At 50.8% G+C, this 17508-nt stretch overlaps 2 protein-coding genes across 2 annotated transcripts; one reads left to right on the top strand and one right to left on the bottom strand.

The window, feature by feature from the left end:
* The first annotated feature begins 7626 nt into the window (after nt 1-7626).
* On the top strand, nt 7627-12484 carry POU5F1 (POU class 5 homeobox 1). The gene is made up of 5 exons (XM_006052299.4): nt 7627-8133; nt 10853-10973; nt 11250-11380; nt 11709-11867; nt 11971-12484. The coding sequence occupies exons 1-5, from the start codon at nt 7729-7731 to the stop codon at nt 12235-12237; spliced, it is 1083 nt and encodes a 360-aa protein (XP_006052361.1). The 5' UTR covers nt 7627-7728; the 3' UTR covers nt 12238-12484.
* A 1049-nt stretch (nt 12485-13533) lies between these two features.
* Nucleotides 13534-17358, bottom strand: TCF19 (transcription factor 19). The gene is made up of 4 exons (XM_006052300.4): nt 17158-17358; nt 16165-16728; nt 14570-15125; nt 13534-14316 (listed from the first exon to the last, which is right to left on the bottom strand). Exons 2-4 carry the CDS (start codon nt 16400-16402, stop codon nt 14076-14078), a joined length of 1035 nt encoding a protein of 344 aa, XP_006052362.1. The 5' UTR covers nt 16403-16728; nt 17158-17358; the 3' UTR covers nt 13534-14075.
* Nucleotides 17359-17508: the final 150 nt, after the last annotated feature.

Below are 17508 nucleotides of genomic sequence, written 5' to 3'. Positions count from 1 at the left end.
ATATAGAATGTTCCCCCCCAAAAAAAAGAAAAGAAAAAAAAAAGACTGTTGCCTTCACCTTAGAACATCCCTTTGCTCGCTTTCATTTTCACTCATCTGGTAACTATCACCATAGAGTCGTTTTGCCTGTTTTAAACTTCATACAAAGGCACTCACAGAGTATGGCCTTCTCTGTGTCTGGCTTATAATAAAGATACATGAATTGAAATTCGTATGTGAAAAAGTTCAGGAAAAAAAAAAAGTCAGGGGAAAATACAAAGTCAAAACTTAGAAATCACTGGCTTCCCTGTAGCTCAGTGAGTAAAGAATCTGCTTGCAATGTGGGTCAGAAAGATCCCCTGGAGAAGGAAATGGCAACCCATTCCAGTTATTCTTGCCTGGAGAATCCCATGGACAGAGGAGCCTGGCAGCCTGGAGTCCACGGGGTGACAAGAGTCAGACACAACTTGGTGACTAAACCAGCACCACACACCCATCAGAAAAGCTAAAAGTAAAATGTTGGCAAAAATGTGAAATAACCTGAACTCTTATCCATTGCCTATAGGAATATAAAACAATCACTTTAGAAATTAAGTTATGAATCTTCAAAGAAAATAAAACAACAAAGACTTTATGGCCAGTGTTTACATTCCTTGGTATTTACTCAAGAAAAATGAAGATATATGTCCCTGAGAACCATATATAAGAATGGTCTTAGTTGCTTTATTTGTAGTATCCAAAAACTGGGAATACCCTCAAATGTCCAAAAATCGTGGTCCAGTCTGCAAAGGAACGTGCTATACTGTGCTCAGTCGCTTCAATTGTGTCCATCTCTGAGTGACCCTATGGACTGTAGTGTGCCAGGCTCCTCTGTCGGTGTGATTCTCCATTCAAGAATACTGGAGTAGGTTGCCATGCCCTCCTCCAGAGGATCTTCCCAACCCAGGGATCAAACCCATGTCTCTTAGGTCTCCTGCATTGGCAGGCAGGCTCTTTACCACTAGTGCCACCTGGGAAGCCCAGCAAGGGACTACTACTTAGCAATTAAAGCGAAGACCTACCGATGCCTATAACAACATGGCTCCAATATGTATGGATCACAGAGATGTTATGCCAGATGCAAAAAGCCAGACACAGAGAAGCATACTCTGTGAGTGCATTTGTATGAAGTTTTAAAGCAGGCAAGACGACTCTGTGGTGACAGTCACTAGATCAGGGAAAATGAAAGGGAGCAAAGGGGATGTTCAGCTTTCTATAGAACGGTGAAGGCAACATTCTATATTTTGATAGGGCTCTGGATGACACAGCTGCATGTATTTGTTAAAAATTGTCAATAGATTCACTGAAGTGTTCTATTCATAAACACATAAATCCTACCTCATTTACATGTGTTTGTAATTAAAAAAAAATTGTTTCTGTTTTGTTTTGGTTGTGCTGCGAGGCATGCCTGCCATTTCCTAATTTCCCGTATCAAACCCAACCCTGGCAGTGAAACAAGGAGTCCCAACCACTGGATCTCCAGGGAATTCCCTACCAGGAATTTAAGATCACTGTCTCCTTTAATCTTCACAGTGTTCCTGTGAAGAGGAACTTTCCATTTCAGAGATCTATACCTGAGATTCCAGGGTTTAAATAATCAGTCTAGGACATTGCCCAGGAGCAAAGCTGGATGGGTACCCAGGACTCCTCCCTCCTGCTGCTGCTGCTGCTGCTGCTGCTAAGTCGCATCAGTCGTGTCTGACTCTGTGCAACCCCATAGACGGCAGCCCACCAGGCTCCCCCATCCCTGGGATTCTCCAGGCAAGAACACTGGAGTAGGTTGCCATTTCCTCCTCCAATGCATGAAAGTGAAAAGTCAAAGTGAAGTCCCTCCAAGCCTGTCCTATTTCCATGATCCCATCTCAGGACCCCAAAGGAGGAAGACTTTGAATTGGGTGGTGAGACTGGGGATAATGAATCAGCTGCATATGCACAGAAAGAGTGGAGAAGCCTCCTCTCTCCCCTCCCCCATCCCCTCCAAGGAACTAAACTCATCTCCTCTGACTCACCCGGCACCCCACTCTCTACAATGGCTAGAACTGGGAAGGAAGGAAGAAGAAATTGCTCTTGCATTTTGTGGGCCCTTCTCCTCCTGGGGTCTCTGCCTTTCCACCTTTTATGCCCCACACTGGTCCATCCACTTCACAACTGAGTGCCTACTGAGTGCCAAGAGCTGTGCTTGTCTCTGGGGCTAAGCAAAGGAGTAAGACAGCTCCTGTTCTCAAAGAATTTACTGTCTAGGGGGAATGAAGACACTAGAGAAGGTTGCAATAATCTTCTGTGTTCAAATTGGGTGCCATCCCTATCCTTGAAGGGAGGGTGCTTAGTATCTTCAGTCGTGTCTGACTCTTTGCAACCCATGGACTGTTGCCTACCAGGAGCCTCTGTCCATGGGATTCTCCAGGCAAGAATACTGGAGTGAGTTGCCATGCCCTCCTCCAGGGGATCTTACTGACCCAGGGATCAAACTTGAGTCTCCTGCATTGGTAGGCAGGTTCTTTACCACTAGTGCCACCAGGGAGGACAGGGACAATTCAGGGAAGGTCACCTGGATAGAGCTGACACAGAGGGTGTGATAGGTTCCAGAACTCTACTGGAGTTCAAGTCTGGACACAGGTAAATAATGTCTTTCTGACTGAATTCTTTTCAGGCTTCCTGAGAGATGAGCAAGCTCATTCCAGAACAAGGAAGACAGGTGAGGTGAAGAGACCATTCCCCAAGGACATAGGCCCAGGTCACTTCTACTAGTTACTACTGCCTACCCACACTTCACACTTGTAGGTCCAACCTTCTTCCAAACCTCTCAAAGCCCTTGACTACATTCTGTGGTGTTCAGCATGGGTACCATGACCTTAGCCAGCTGCAGAACCAGACTACTGAGGAACAAAGTAGCAGTGATCCTGGCTGAATTACTAGGGGAGGTGAAGTCCCTTTGAGGCAGAGATAAACTTGGCAGTTCAGCCTCATTAAAAGCTTTAATTATAATTCCAAATGGTCTACAGACCCATGAAAGATCACTCAACTGATTAGCCATAACATCTACAGCTGATAAAAACACAGGGACAGGGGTGTTCTTTAAAATGGAAACTTTGGAGACTGGAGACAGTTTCCTTAATTGTAAACATAATCTGACAATGTAAATGAAAATACCTACCACCCTCTGACCCAGCAATCTACAGTGGGGAATATCTCCTATAGAGATATCATGTTAAGAACATCTAAGGATGTTTATTGTAGATTTATTTGTAGTGTTGAACTGGAAACAGATCAAATGTTCATCAGGTGAAAGACTTGATAAATCGTGATACACCCATATTATAGACTGATGTGCAGTTATTAAAAAGAGGAGTTTAATCTATATATACAGAGGGACATCTAGGAATTGCAGACTATTATGAACAGTAGGTTCATATTATTAATGAACTCAGGTTCGATTTTCGGGTCTAAAAGATCCCCTGGAGAAGGAAATGGCAACCTGCTCTAGTATTTTGCCTGGAAAAGTCCATGGACAGAGAAACCTGGTGGGCTACAGGCCACAGAGTCAGAGACAACTGAGCAACTGAACACAGGAACAGTATTAGCCTATATCTGTAAAAAGAAGAACAACAAAAAAAACCTCAGATATGTGGACACATGCTTGTATGTCATTAAAGAAACATTTGGAGGGATATAGTGCAGACTTAATGCAGTTACCTCCTGGTGGTGGTAACAGAATATATTTGTTACCTTTGCTTTTCAACTTCTTCTCCTGGCTTCCCCTTCCTCTTCCTCTCACCCTCTATCTCCCGGCAGACTACAAGCAGAGAGCTGACTCCTAGATTTGAGGTAACACTATCTGGATTTGGGAAAAGAAGATTTCAGTTTGCAGACCTCACAGGAGAGGTCATAGGGTCAGTTGTTGAGAAGAAGGGGGTTGGTTTACTGTGAGCAGTGGAAAATGAGTAAATTGAGATACAGGGGGATATTTTCCCAAACTGGACAAAGCCTGAACCCTTCTCTCTTCAGCCCTCCATTCTTTCCCTTTCTTCTTTCTGCCTTGACAGAAGCCAGAAGTTAAAATAGGTGGTTTGCTACCGTGGTTTAGAGCAAGACTTCATTGGTCCCCATCAGCTGTTTCAGCTAGTTCTCCCAACCAGTGAGGTGATGGCTGGGCTGAGAGCAGCAAGACCACCACCACACCTTTAGGGAACCTTGCCAGGCCAGCCACACTTGGCAGGGAGTAGTGGCCCTCACCTGCCCTCCCTGGGTCACGCTCTATAACCAGATGCCTGCATTTGTCTTTGTGCAGGTTCTAGACATTGCACTCATAATAAAGGATTATGTGGAGAGTTTGTTAGCCCAGCTCTAAATTCATTTGGAGGCCTTGCTTTTTAATGACTCCCTAAGACCCAAGAGGACTTCCCTGTAGCTCAAATGGTAAAGAATCTGCCTGCAATGCAGGAGACCAGGGTTCGATCCATGGGTGGAGAAGAACCCCTGGAGAAGGGAACAGCAATCCACTCCAGTATTCTTGCCTGGAGAAATCCACGGACAGAGAAGCCTAGCAGGCTATAGTTGGAGTTGCAAAGAGTCAGAAACGATTGAGCGATTCACACACACACACAAAGACCCAAGAAGGGCTTCCCAGGTGGCACTAGTGGTAAAGAACCTGCCTACCAATGCAGGAGACTCAAGTTTGATTCCTGGGTTGGGAAGATCCCCTGGGGGAGGGCATAGCAACCCACTCCAGTATTCTTGCCTGGAGAATCCCATGGACAGAGGAGCCTGGGACCGCATGGGATCGCAGAGTCGGACACAACTGAAGCAACTGAGCATGCACCATGCACGCACAAGACCCAAGAGAGTGGAGGAGCCAGGTCTGATGACTCAATTGGCTTGCAGTCTCCTCTGGGCCTGCAGAGAGCTGGTCTGGGCAGAAGTGAAGCTGCCTACCCTTCAGGTTTAACAGGAGGGTGGGGATGGGAGGGGAGGGTGCCTCAGCCTTGCCAGCCTCAGCACCCCAAGACATAGCTGGAAGGAAGTGCAGACAAACTTAATTTTCCACTAAGGTTCTGGGTCGGACTCCAGGCAAGCACAGGACTGATCTGGCTCAGATGTCTGGCTGCCAGCCAACCAGGCACCCAGGCACCCTCCCCTCCGGTCTCTCCCTCTGGTATGGGACTCTTGCCAAGAAACATACCACTTAGAGCAATCAGATTACTTATTGTAATCTCAAAAGGGTATTGTTGAGTGGGGGGAAAGGCAGAAGGTGTTTTAGGGGCTGCTGGGAAGACAGCGGTGCAGGGGCCACATGAGGAGAAGGGATTCTGGGAGCATAGAGGGTGGCGAGCGAGGCAAGGAGCATTGCTATAGATTTCCTAGGTCTGCCCCTCCCCCTCCTCTGGGAGGCTGTCTTCTTGGCAGACAGCAGATAGATGCATGACAAAGGGACCCTGATGGCTCTGTCTTGGGGGTTGGGGAGATGGCTGGGGAGGGGCCCCTCCTGGTCCAAAGCATATCTCCCCACCCCCACCAGGTCCCTTAATCTATCAGGTTTTTTTTGGCAGTTAGTGGCTTAGAGGCAAATATAGCTCCAGTTTCGCTGCCCTGTAGCTCTTTCATCATACCTATGGGAAGTCTTGAAATGCATGCATATATTAGTTGCCCAAAAAGTACTCACAGATGAGCTGGAACTGGGGCTATGTGATACAAATTTAGGAGAGAGTAAAAAAAAAACAGGCTCAAAGGATTCCCAGATACGACCAAGGTGAAGACAGCAGGCCACAGTCAAGAGGACCCCCAGCACCTCAGAAGGCAGATGCTGAGCAAATAGCCTCAGACAGGGCGGGGATGAAGAGATGTCTAAGTCGACAGAGGTCCATGTTCCAGGCTCAGGATTCTGGCTTTCCAAGGTGTATGGAGCTCTGGTTCACAGCCTTTCCGGAGTCCCCCCAGTTCACCTCGGGGCCTTCATTTGGGGCAAGTTTGGGGAGCAGACAGACAAACATCATTCCTAGCAGACAGGCAATCTGAAAGCTATTCTCTTGCAAACAGAGAATAAGCACTAAGCCTTCAGTGTGAGCCCTCAGGACCAGCCCAGACCCTGTGGGAGAGCTTAGGGCAGGCTTCTTGCACCTCCACCCCAAGTCGCTCTCCTCTTCCTCCTCATTTTTTTGCCAGCCCCCCTAAACAAAGGCCTGGGGGGCTGGGGGAGGGGTAGAAGATAAGCCTGAATGCCTGCGTCCTCTAGAGGGGGACGGGATACCTAGGCCCCAGTGGGCGGCCCTGTCTGAGGCTCACAGTCTTTGAGGGGTTGGGGGGGGGGGTGATTGCTGCAGGAGCTCTTTTAGCTGCTCTGAGGGGGATTCTTGGGAGGGGATTGGGGCTGGGGGTTGGGGGGCAGGAAGCTGTCCCCAGGGGAGCCATCCAGGCCCATTCAAGGGTTGAGCACTTGTTTAGGGTTAGAGCTGCCCCCTCTGGGGACCAGGATTGTCCAGCCAAGGCCATTGTCCGGGCCCCTTCCCCCGGTCCCTCCCAAGCCCCTTTGAACCTGAAGTCAGATATTTTTTTTCTCCCCTTCTACCTCCTAGGCTTTCCCCACCCAGGGCCTAGGGCTGGAGGTCTGGGGTGGTAGGAGGGGGAGGGAGAATCTTAAACTGCGGTTCTAGATATTTGGGTCTCTGAAGAGGGGGGCAAGGAACTTGATGCATGGGACCCACAGTGAGGGACCCGTGGTGTGGTGTGTCCAATCCCTCTGGCTGGACAAAGGTAGGGAGACTCAGGCCTGGTCAGTCCAGACCCCAGCCCCGAAAGTAGGGTTTCCATCCCTGGGTCTGGTAGGTGAGGGGCCTCTGGAGTCAGGAAAGCTGGGGATGGAATGGAAGCTGGTCTGGCAGCCTGCCCCTGGTGATGGGGTGGATTTTAGCAGGCTGGGCAGAGGGGTGCCAGGCATCACAGTTTTGAAAGGTGAAAGTGTTAGTCATGTCCGAGTCTTTTTCACCCACAGATTGTAGCCCGCCGAGTTCCTCTGTCCATGGGATTTCCCAGGCAAGCATACTGGAGTGGGTCGCCATTTATTTCTTCAGGAGATCTTCCCAACCCAGGGATACAACCAGGGTCTCTGGCATTGCAGGCAGGTTCTTTATCATCTGAGCCACCAGGGAAACGAATCTGGCCAGTTGTCTAAATGGGAACTGCCTAGGTTCCTGGACTGGGATGCTGGAGGACAATGGGGAAGGAGCCTGTTAAGAATTGAGGGGTAGCCCCAGTGGGACTTGACACATACAGCATAAATGTTTGAGGAGTTGAGAGGGTGGCTGGTCTCGGGTGCCAGGGTGTCTGGAGAGGGGTCCTGAAGAACGTGCAGGGGGTATGGAAGGGACCCCTCACCCCTGGTGTATGTGAGCCTGGGGAGGGCTGGGCAGCCTGTTGGGAGCTGGAAGTGAAGGCCCGCATGGGGTACCTGCACCGAGAGCCTAGGAATCTGGGGCCTGGAGAGGCGCCTGGGTGGAGATCCCTGGCTTTCCCCTTCCAGACACCACCGCCACCAGCAGGCAAACACCCTCCGCCTCAGTTTCTCCCACCCCCACCGTCCCTTCCCCCCACCCATCCAGGGGGCGGGGCCAGAGGTCAAGGCTAGTGGGTGGGATTGGGGAGGGAGAGAGGTGTTGAGCAGTCTCTAGGAGATCCCTCGTTTTCCTAGGCCCCCGGCTCGGGGTGCCTTCCTTCCCCATGGCGGGACACCTCGCTTCTGACTTCGCCTTCTCGCCCCCGCCGGGCGGTGGAGGCGATGGGCCGGGAGGGCCAGAGCCGGGCTGGGTTGATCCTCGGACCTGGATGAGCTTCCAAGGGCCTCCCGGTGGGTCGGGGATCGGGCCGGGGGTTGTGCCCGGCGCCGAGGTGTGGGGGCTTCCCTCGTGCCCCCCGCCCTATGACTTGTGTGGAGGGATGGCCTACTGTGCGCCGCAGGTTGGAGTGGGGCCAGTGCCCCCAGGCGGCCTGGAGACCCCTCAGCCCGAGGGCGAGGCGGGAGCCGGGGTGGAGAGCAACTCCGAGGGGGCCTCCCCGGACCCCTGCGCCGCACCCGCAGGCGCCGCGAAGCTGGACAAGGAGAAGCTGGAGCCGAACCCTGAGGAGGCGAGTGAGGGGGCGGGGGGCCGGTGACCGCGTAGGCCGTGGGCGGCCACGCGAGGGGAGGTGGTCGGGGACCCAGGAAGGGAGCAGGCGGAGGCGGCTCCCCGGGGCAGGGACCGCTGTGTGGCGGCTGCAGGCCGCTCTGAGCTGGAGCCAGGTGGGAACCAGGGGCCGGAATTTAAGAGAGAACCGCAGGTGAGGGCAGGGCGGCCTGGGGCAGTCGGAAGCCGGCCTTGCTTCCCCCCTCGGCCCTTGTCAAGTAGGTCCTTCCACTTCCTAGGTCTGACCTGGGTCGGGTCGCTCATTACCAGCCAGCACCAGACCTAGCTTGGGGTCTGAGCCCCTTCTACCCGGATCGCTTCTGGGAAATTTGCTCCTTATCAGACCCGGGATCTCGGGCCTTAGGGTTAAGTGTGGCCTGAGGGTGAAAACCGTGCTTATCCCAGGGTTATTGTTCCTGAGAGTCTAGGGTGTGACTAGTTTCTGATAGAAGCTCCTGTTTGGGCTGTGTGGATGTGTGGAGTCTGGGTTTTCCTTCCATCAAGTTTAGGGCTTGTCTTCCCTTGACCTCTGCCTTGTGCCCAATGAGTCACGGTCAGGCAGAGCACACACCCTGACACCCCCTTATAAGAAAGCTGGAACACCAATTTCAGCCGTAATTAAGTAAGCAGTGAACAGGGGGAGAAAAGGGGAACAAGTCATCTGCAGGCCATTCATCAAATGGAGGGTTTGCTGAGGGACTGAAGTCTTCTGCATCTAACCCGCTGGGGACTATTAAGGATGTATCTTCTAGTCTGAGGAAGAGACAAGTGCAAGCAATTAGAGATCAAGTACTAAGCCTTTAGACCTCTCCGGAGGAGGTGTGATTGGTTTCAGCTGACCAAGTAGCTCTAGACGCTCTTTGCTGGAGGCGACTGCTGAGCCTTGAATAATAATGGCTGCCAATTGTGGTCCATTTCCTAAGTGCCTGGCTGTGGGCTCAGTTTCTACATCATTATCTCATTAACCGGCACAAAATCTCCTAGGGAGGTATTATGAGCCTGTTTCACGGGTCTTAACTGCTAAATGGTGAAGCTAGAATTTGAACTGAGGTTTATCTTATTTCAAATCGCCAAAATATGATTCAGAAAAGCCGAGATGGGAAGAGCTGACATTTACAAGTTTGCAACATTGGTTGAGCAGAAGTTGGCCTATTTTGAGTTTGAGGGGACTGACATCCCATCAAATAGTGGGTTGGCCACAAAGTTCATTCATGCTTTTCCATAACCTCTTACGGAAAAGTGCAAATGAACTTTTTGGCCAACCTAATACTTCTTTAGGTTTCTAGGACTGCACGGAGGCCTGGCTACTCTTCTCCATCTTCTGGCCACAGGCCTGCATTGGAGAGGCTCCATATATCCACCTTTGCTCTGTCTACCTTTCTTTTCATCCACTGTCAAGACTCAAATGTCTTCTAGACATAACCATCACATGTTCCGTCTCCTTCTGGGATGGCTCCCTGCACTGCCCCCTCTGTCCATTACCCAGAAACTCAAGGCTCAAATTAGTCATCCTCATTCTTTTTACATCCTTACATCCAGTCCTTTGGAAATACCGCGATCTTTACCTTGGATAGACATCCTGGTCCTTGGAGCCTTCCTGGTCCCAGTTGCCATTATCTATGCTGGGACTGCTGCAGTTGCCTCCTTACTCTGTGGCCAGTACATCAACTGGAGTGATCAAGAGTCAGGTCATTTCCCTGCACAAAACCCTTCAGCGACTTTCCATTTCTCTGAGTAAAACTTAGTCATGGTGGCAGCTGCAGGATCTGCCCTGCTCACTTCTCTGATCGCATCAGCTCCTCTTCCCTTTCCTCAGTCCTCTTACTCTCCTCCGGCCATGCTAGCTTTGTTACTGGCCTTGCTGCTGACTTTGCTACTGCTCACCTCAGGGCCTTTCCACTTGTCTCCTTCCTTTTGCTCAAACATGACCTCTGACTGTCTTATTCAAAATTGTCCCCTTCCCCATAATTCCCTACTCTGCTTTACTTTTGCCCATAGCACTTCTAACCTACTGAATAAGAATTATTTCATCACAATGAAAGCTCCATGGGGCCAGGGTTTTTGGTCTACTTTGTGTAGCCACTGGCTTACAGAAGGTGCTTAATTAATCTGTGAAATTTGTCAATGAGGATGCTTTTATATTGCAAGGAAATAAAAATATTATATTTAAAAATAAGGGATAATCAGGTTTTTAAAAAATTGAGCACTGACTATATAAAAAACACTTTATTCATACCTCGTATGACATCTGTTTTGTAGTGAGCGTGTGTTTGTGAATGTGTGTATCTTGTTGTGGTCTGTGGGACCTTCAAAGTAATCTGGAGAGAATCAGAGACATGGTGCTCTGTATTTCTCTAGATGCAAAACTTCCTCAAACTGGGGTTAATACTTGAGTCAAAAGCTTTTGTGAGTACTAAAGAACTAAAAGGCAGGAGCCCCCTTCCTAACCTGACATGTGTCCTCATTGAGGTTAGGGCTTCTCTTTGCATTATTGAGTGGTGCTCTGCATCTGGTGGATGTGTTGCTTTCTGGGCTAGATGACATTTGTGTTATTTCTGGTTGTTAGGTGGGCAGCCTAGAGGCAGAGATACTCTCACATACCTTGGGGCCCCAGTGGAAGGAGGGGGTGAGGTGGATAGCTGTCATATGTTCTTACATACCCTCTGCCTTTTAAAATGCAGTCCCAGGACATCAAAGCTCTTCAGAAAGACCTTGAACAATTTGCCAAGCTCCTAAAGCAGAAGAGGATCACCCTAGGATATACCCAGGCCGATGTGGGGCTTACCCTGGGGGTTCTCTTTGGTGAGTCTCCTACAGCATGTTTTGACCCACAAAACACAGACTACATCTGCCCTGGAACGAACATCCCTGAATTGGGGCCTTTCCTCCCCACCAAGGGAGTGGTGGAGGGTGGGGTGGGGGGGGAAGATACTTGACATGGACTTTTGAGTTCTCTGGGAAGAATAGCTGGTGTGGGGTCTTGGAAGGGTGGGAACAGGTGGCAAGGCCTGTGTCGGTCTTGTGGCAAAGTGGCCCTACCTGCTACCTCACTTTGCTTCTTCCAACCCACCTCCCCAGGAAAGGTGTTCAGCCAAACGACTATCTGCCGTTTTGAGGCTTTGCAGCTCAGTTTCAAGAACATGTGTAAGCTGCGGCCCCTGCTGCAGAAGTGGGTGGAGGAAGCTGACAACAACGAGAATCTGCAGGAGGTGAGGGTGGGAGTGATGCCCAGGGACGGCCCTATCTCAAGTCTCATTTCCACTGCGTTCATCTCTGGCTGGCAGCGCGCCCTCTGGGAGCCAGTGGCCCTCAATGGCATGAAGTGTGATTCCTCTGTTCTGCTGAGAGAAGGTCCAGGATCACTTGTCTAAACCTATCTTTCCAGGATCTTTTTCATACCTCCTGGCCCTGGTGACAACTGGCTGGTGCTCCTGAATAATTGGCTCTTGAGTCATTGCCCCCCTGATACTGGTCCTGAGCAGGTTTGGGGCTTGCCCGCCCATTTCTTTCCTTGTCATCTCCTCCCCACCTGCTCAGATATGCAAGGCAGAGACCCTTGTGCAGGCCCGAAAGAGAAAGCGGACGAGTATCGAGAACCGAGTGAGAGGCAACCTGGAGAGCATGTTCCTGCAGTGCCCGAAGCCCACCCTGCAGCAAATTAGTCACATCGCCCAGCAGCTCGGGCTGGAGAAGGACGTGAGTGCGCCCGTCCCTGTCCCTGTGTGCGCCGTCTCCTCTTCCCCGGTCACACCTCCCAGATCTCAGGACCAAATGCCCCTCCCGTGTTCTCCACTCCTAGGTGGTCCGAGTGTGGTTCTGCAACCGTCGCCAGAAGGGCAAACGATCAAGCAGTGACTACTCCCAACGCGAGGATTTTGAGGCTACTGGGTCTCCTTTCGCAGGGGGACCCGTATCCTTTCCTCTGGCGCCAGGGCCCCATTTTGGTACCCCAGGCTACGGGGGCCCTCACTTCACTACGCTGTACTCTTCGGTCCCATTCCCTGAGGGTGAGACCTTTCCCTCGGTGTCTGTCACCGCTCTGGGCTCTCCTATGCATTCAAACTGAGGTGCCTGCTCACCCCAGGAATGGGGGGCAGAGGAAGGGGAGAGCTAGGGAGAGAACCCTGGGGTTTGTACCAGGGCTTTGGGATTAAGTTTTTCATTCACTAAGAAAGGAATTGGGAACACAATGGGTGTGGGGGCAGGGAGTTTGGGGAAACTGATTGGAGGGAAGGTGAAGTTCAATGATGCTCTTGACTTTAATCCCCACATCACTCATCACTTTGTTCTTAAATAAAGAAGCCTGGGACCTAGTAGGTGGATATTTTTGTCTTTGGTTTATCCTCTAGTTATTGAAGAGATAGGATATTTAATAGTGGGTATTAATAGCTCTCCAATCCAAATGACCCCGAAACAAAGGCTGCTGTTTACATTGCGCAATCACAATGTCAGAGGGAGGTGTGGGGTTGGATCCCAAGTTTATATGGATAGGGCTCTTTATAAGTGTGAGCTAGTTCTTAGGAGCCTCTGACTTGCGGTCCTGCGGAAATTGGAGATGAACATCTTTGCCCAAAGATGCAGTTATTACATAGTCCATTCCCTATTAGGATCTGGTTTTTTGCTTTCCCCCATTCTACTCTGTAGTCCTCAGTGGCTATGTGCTAAGAAATCAAGCCTTTACTCATTTCTTCTGTCTATCACCCCAACCAGAAACTCCACTTTGTGCTTTCTTGATACTGGGGTCCATTTGGTTTTCACTTAAGGTTTTTGCCTTGTCTGTGACTCACCTACCACTACACACACTTAGTCCTCACTCTGCCACTTCCTAACTGGGGCTCTTCCTCTGGAGCTTTTCTTTGATCCGTAAAAAACCTTGGGTTGGTAAGTCTAAGTAGAGAAGGAAGGGGATGGACATGCAGGTTGCAATAAGATAGGTCAAGACAGGACTTTCCTAGTAAGAACTATAGAAACACTGCTTTGACTGTGCTGACTTGGTGTGCAACTCAGAAGAGACTCAGTGTAGCATACGTGGGTTGTATCGATACTGCACCAGGTTGACATCGGCTCTAGCTGCTGTCTCAGGTTTTCTCTTCTTGGTAGTACCGATGAAACTTGTAGAAGTTCCACCACCCTCATGAATTTGATCAAATCCAAATGACGTTTTAACGGCAGTGAATGTTTTCTTTTAAATTAGCAACTGTAATTACCTAGATTCCCCTATTCCTGTTTTCCTCTGCCTCATTTGCTTGTCTCTTCCTATAAGTATCTGAATTAATTTTCCAGACTAACCAACTCCATTCTCTCAAGAACTAGAAAGCAAGGAGTATCAGACCCACACAAAGAGTAAATACTTTAGAGTGTATGAAGCTGCTCATTCTTTATTTGGAAATGGAAGCAAAGCTCTGAGAAGTCAGGTCACAGTCATTGTGGTCAGCAGCAGGACCACCCACAATGTAAGGAAGTTTGGGGTCTGTGCTCTAGGTTTTCCCAGAGATGCTTTAGGGATACCATCAAAAACATTAAGAACTTGCTTGTTCAAGGCTGGGGCTTATAACTTCCCAGGCATGACCTCTACAATTGATGGATGCTCTTGACCACAAACATTCTAGTGTCCATGACAACAAGGACCTACAGCTTGTGACAGTGGGAATTTCCAGCTCACTGGTAACTTCCTGGAGGCAGCAATATCTTTGGCAGGAAGCCGTCTCTTCTGTCACCTTGGCCACAAGGCCCTGCTCCAGGCCTTGAATTGATAATCCACAGGAGTGGACCCTTCTCCTGAGTCATTCCCTCCTGGAGAGGCAAGGATAGAAGAGGGCAGCTCTTAGGACCCATTGGCACCCTCACTGTCCACCCCTGGCCTGGAGGTGCTGGCTCTGTCCTCTGGTGCTTTGGCGGTGGGCCTTAGGTCTGGATGCCTGCACGACAGCCTGGGCACCGGAAGTCGGCCTCCCTGGCAGCCTGAATGCTGCAACCAACACAGGCCACGTGGAACCAGATGTCACAGCCATCACACTGAACCCAGGCCACTGTCTCTTCTTGGGGTAGGCAGCAACAAGGGGCTGCACAGGGCTCCCCGCCCCCAACTGCAGGGGGAGCCCTGGGGCTGCTCAGTGGGTGCTTCCGAGGACGCCCGCGTCGATTTCTGAAGAAAGGGACACAAAAACCAAGGTCACTGGAAACCTGCAGAAGCCTGGAACTTCCCCCCTAGATAACTGCAGAGGGAACCCATAGAGATTCACTAGACTAATGGTGAATCTGGCTAGCACAGCTAACCCAGATTCTGTCATCACAACAGGTGTTCCACCTCCCACCCCCACCACCCAAGCAGATAGGTACATCTCAGCCTAGGGCTCTAAAAAAACCAACGGCAGTGAAATAAAGCCAAGTTCACTTACCCACTGGGTGTCACTGGGGTTTTTTCTACACGGAGTTTCTTCCTAGGCTCCGGCAGGACTGGTGAGGGGCTCTTGGGAGCCTCTCTCTCATCATCCAGTTCTTCCAACACGCGGTGAGCTGACTTCCTCCGGTTTCTTGGGGGTGGGGCAGAAGGGGCAGTCCCCACTTCCTCGGTGGGAGTGGGAACAGGCAGACTCTGTGGCCCACCCCCACTCCGTGAGAAGGTGAGGGGCTGGGAGTGGAGCTTGCTGAGGCTGCCAATGGAGTTGAGGATCAGGGTTGCTTTGGGGGCTGGGGAGAGGGTGCTGAGGGGACGCTGTGGAGCCCCCTGGGAGGGCAGCATGGGCCGGAAACCAATCCCGGTTCCCTCTTCTCCCCTAGACCGTGGGGTAGTAATGGCAGCAAAATCTTGAGGTTTGACTCGGACTTGCTGAAACAAGTAGAACTCTGAAGGGCTGGTTCCTGGGGGCCCTTCAGGGCCAAAGGTCAGAAGATCACCATCACTCAACTCCAGCCTGTGACCCCTTGGGAGTCGGACATTATTGACCAAAGTCCCTGTTGATTGTGGGGCACCAGACAGATACAGAGAATGACAAAAACAAACGACTGGTCAGCAGTGGAGAAATCTGGTCCTGTCTGGTTTTCTGGGGAATACGAGGAAGAACACATGCATGTCATGAAATCCTCACATTCTAAGTCCCTCAGTAGTAGGTGTCATCAGATAAGAAACTCCTTGTGAGCTAAGAATATTATTATTATTATTTTTCCTTATGCTCACCCTCAAGGCACATGGAATGAACTTCCCTCAATCCACTGAGGTCTGGGTCTCAGAGATGCTCAACTCAGCTCCAACTCAGCACTTACCAGCATAGCTCAGACTATCTGGGTTCAAATTCCACCATTTACCTGTCAAGTGACCCTGGACAAGTCAGCCTCTTTATGTTTCATTTTCTTTGTAAAATGGGGCATTTGTGCTCACCTATATTTAATGCACATAAAACAGTTCTTGGCTCATAATAATAAACAGGAAATGAATGTTGGCCAGGTGAAGTTATCCAATCCCCACAACACTCCTCACTCGCAAAGACATATTCTAGGAAACTAAGACCTAGAGAGGTGGAGTGGCAGGTCTGAGTGATGTTACCAGGGGCCAACAGCAGAACTCATGTAAACCCAGGCCTTCTGAGGCTGCCTAACTGCCTCAAGTCAGGGAGTAAGGCACATGTCCAGATAATTAAGATAATTCAACAGATTTCACAACTGCCCTAAGGCAAGAACAAATGTCTAAACAATCTAGAAACTGAAGTCTAAGCTTGCCCCCTCACCGTCCACCATGGTCTCAGAACAACCCCACTGTGATGCTCCAGTCCGTGGATCTACCTCCCACCCCCTCTATGAGCTAAACAGGATCAGCCCCACAAAGAGCTTCTGACACTGCACATTTCTGGTGGAAAGACAGAAGTCTGCATGACAACCGTCCATCCAACCTGATGGGGAGTTTGGGAGGCCGGCAGAGTCCCTGTTGGGTCTCTTAATTCATTATAGCCCAGAACTGCGACTGCCCCGGCATAAGGCTGCCCTGCTCACTCCTCACCTTGGCTGCTGTGGTTCTCCAGGCTGACCCTCCAGTCATCACCCTGGCGCTCCGCATGCAGCTCTGCGTGGACCCCAGAGATGAAGCCTGGCTCGTGCTGTGGCCGCAGGGTCACATCACAGAGATCGGCCCTGCAGCCCAAGCGGTAGGTGCAGCCAGCCCCACTGGGGGGGTGGAAGGTGTGGAGATCGACACCCTTGCCGACCCCTATGCGCAGCAGCTGGAAGCAGGGCAGCATGGGCGGGGCCCCCTCGGCACCACTACTTCACCTCAGGAATCCATCACCTTGTCCACTCCCTGGGCCGTGCACAGCTGGCCTAAATTCACTTTCCGTCTGATGCAAACTTGAGCTATGTTTTGTGCAAGTTCAACTTTGAGCACACTCCCTGAGTAGGGCAAATTCAGGGTGCAGGGAGCCTAGGATGCGATGTAAAATTGGCTGTCAACAGCTTTGCAACTGAAAAAATTTGGTGAAAGTTCCAGTGTAGTGCAAAATAGAAGGCGTCCTGTGGCACGAAGTTGAATCGGGTCCTCAGGCCGCAAAATATTCCAGGAGCCTTCAATCTGGGCAAGTCAACAATACATTAGGCAGTTTCTAGGGAAATTAGAACTGTAGGTGTGTGTGTGGGAGGGGGAGGGGTGCTGCTTCTGTGTGATATACTAACTTGCCACTTCAGTGTAATTTGGAGAAGAGAAGCTTCTTCCTGTCAAACCTGCTTTTCCTAATAGAGTAACCCTCCTGCTAGCTCACGCTTCACTCTTCTAAACCAATCCCTCATTCATAACTAGCTAGTTTGAACCCCAGTGGGAAGCGTACTCAGTCACCTCTCAAAAGCAGTGCAAACGGGGCTCTACGTTGTCCAACAAGGTGGAGCTAAACCCCTGCTTTCTGGTTTCTCCAGGTGGGATAAAAACAGAGGAAAGGGCTTCCCGGGATGATTCAAGACAAATCCAGCCTTTTCCCTCCCCGCCCCAGCCCGGATTCGTATCTACCGCGCTGTGCAGTCTCGGAATGGTTCCCGCTCCAGGCAATGCCAGCCTATGCCGCAGCCCAGGACCCCTCGGGATCCGGCCGGAGTTGGTGCTCCTGCGGCTGTTTGACAGCGAAGAAGCCAGGGCCAGGAGGGGCGCGGCCTCCGCGCGCGGGCATCGCTGACTCCGCCTTCGGAATTCCCGGGTCCGGACTTCGAGCGGAGTAAGCGCGTCCCCCGAGCCGTTTTTGATTGGCCATCTCGTTTGCCTTCCTTCTCTCCATTGGGCGACGCTCTGGGATCTCCCGCCTTTCGCTTTTTCTGATTAGTTCACAAGTTTTCCCGGGTTCCCGGAGTTGGGAGGAGCCGCCAG

The sequence above is a fragment of the Bubalus bubalis genome, chromosome 2 (genome assembly GCF_019923935.1).
Source record: "Bubalus bubalis isolate 160015118507 breed Murrah chromosome 2, NDDB_SH_1, whole genome shotgun sequence".
NCBI lineage: Eukaryota > Metazoa > Chordata > Mammalia > Artiodactyla > Bovidae > Bubalus > Bubalus bubalis.
The sequence above is the reverse complement of the archived record's forward strand: the minus strand, read 5'-3'. Positions and strand labels throughout refer to the sequence as shown.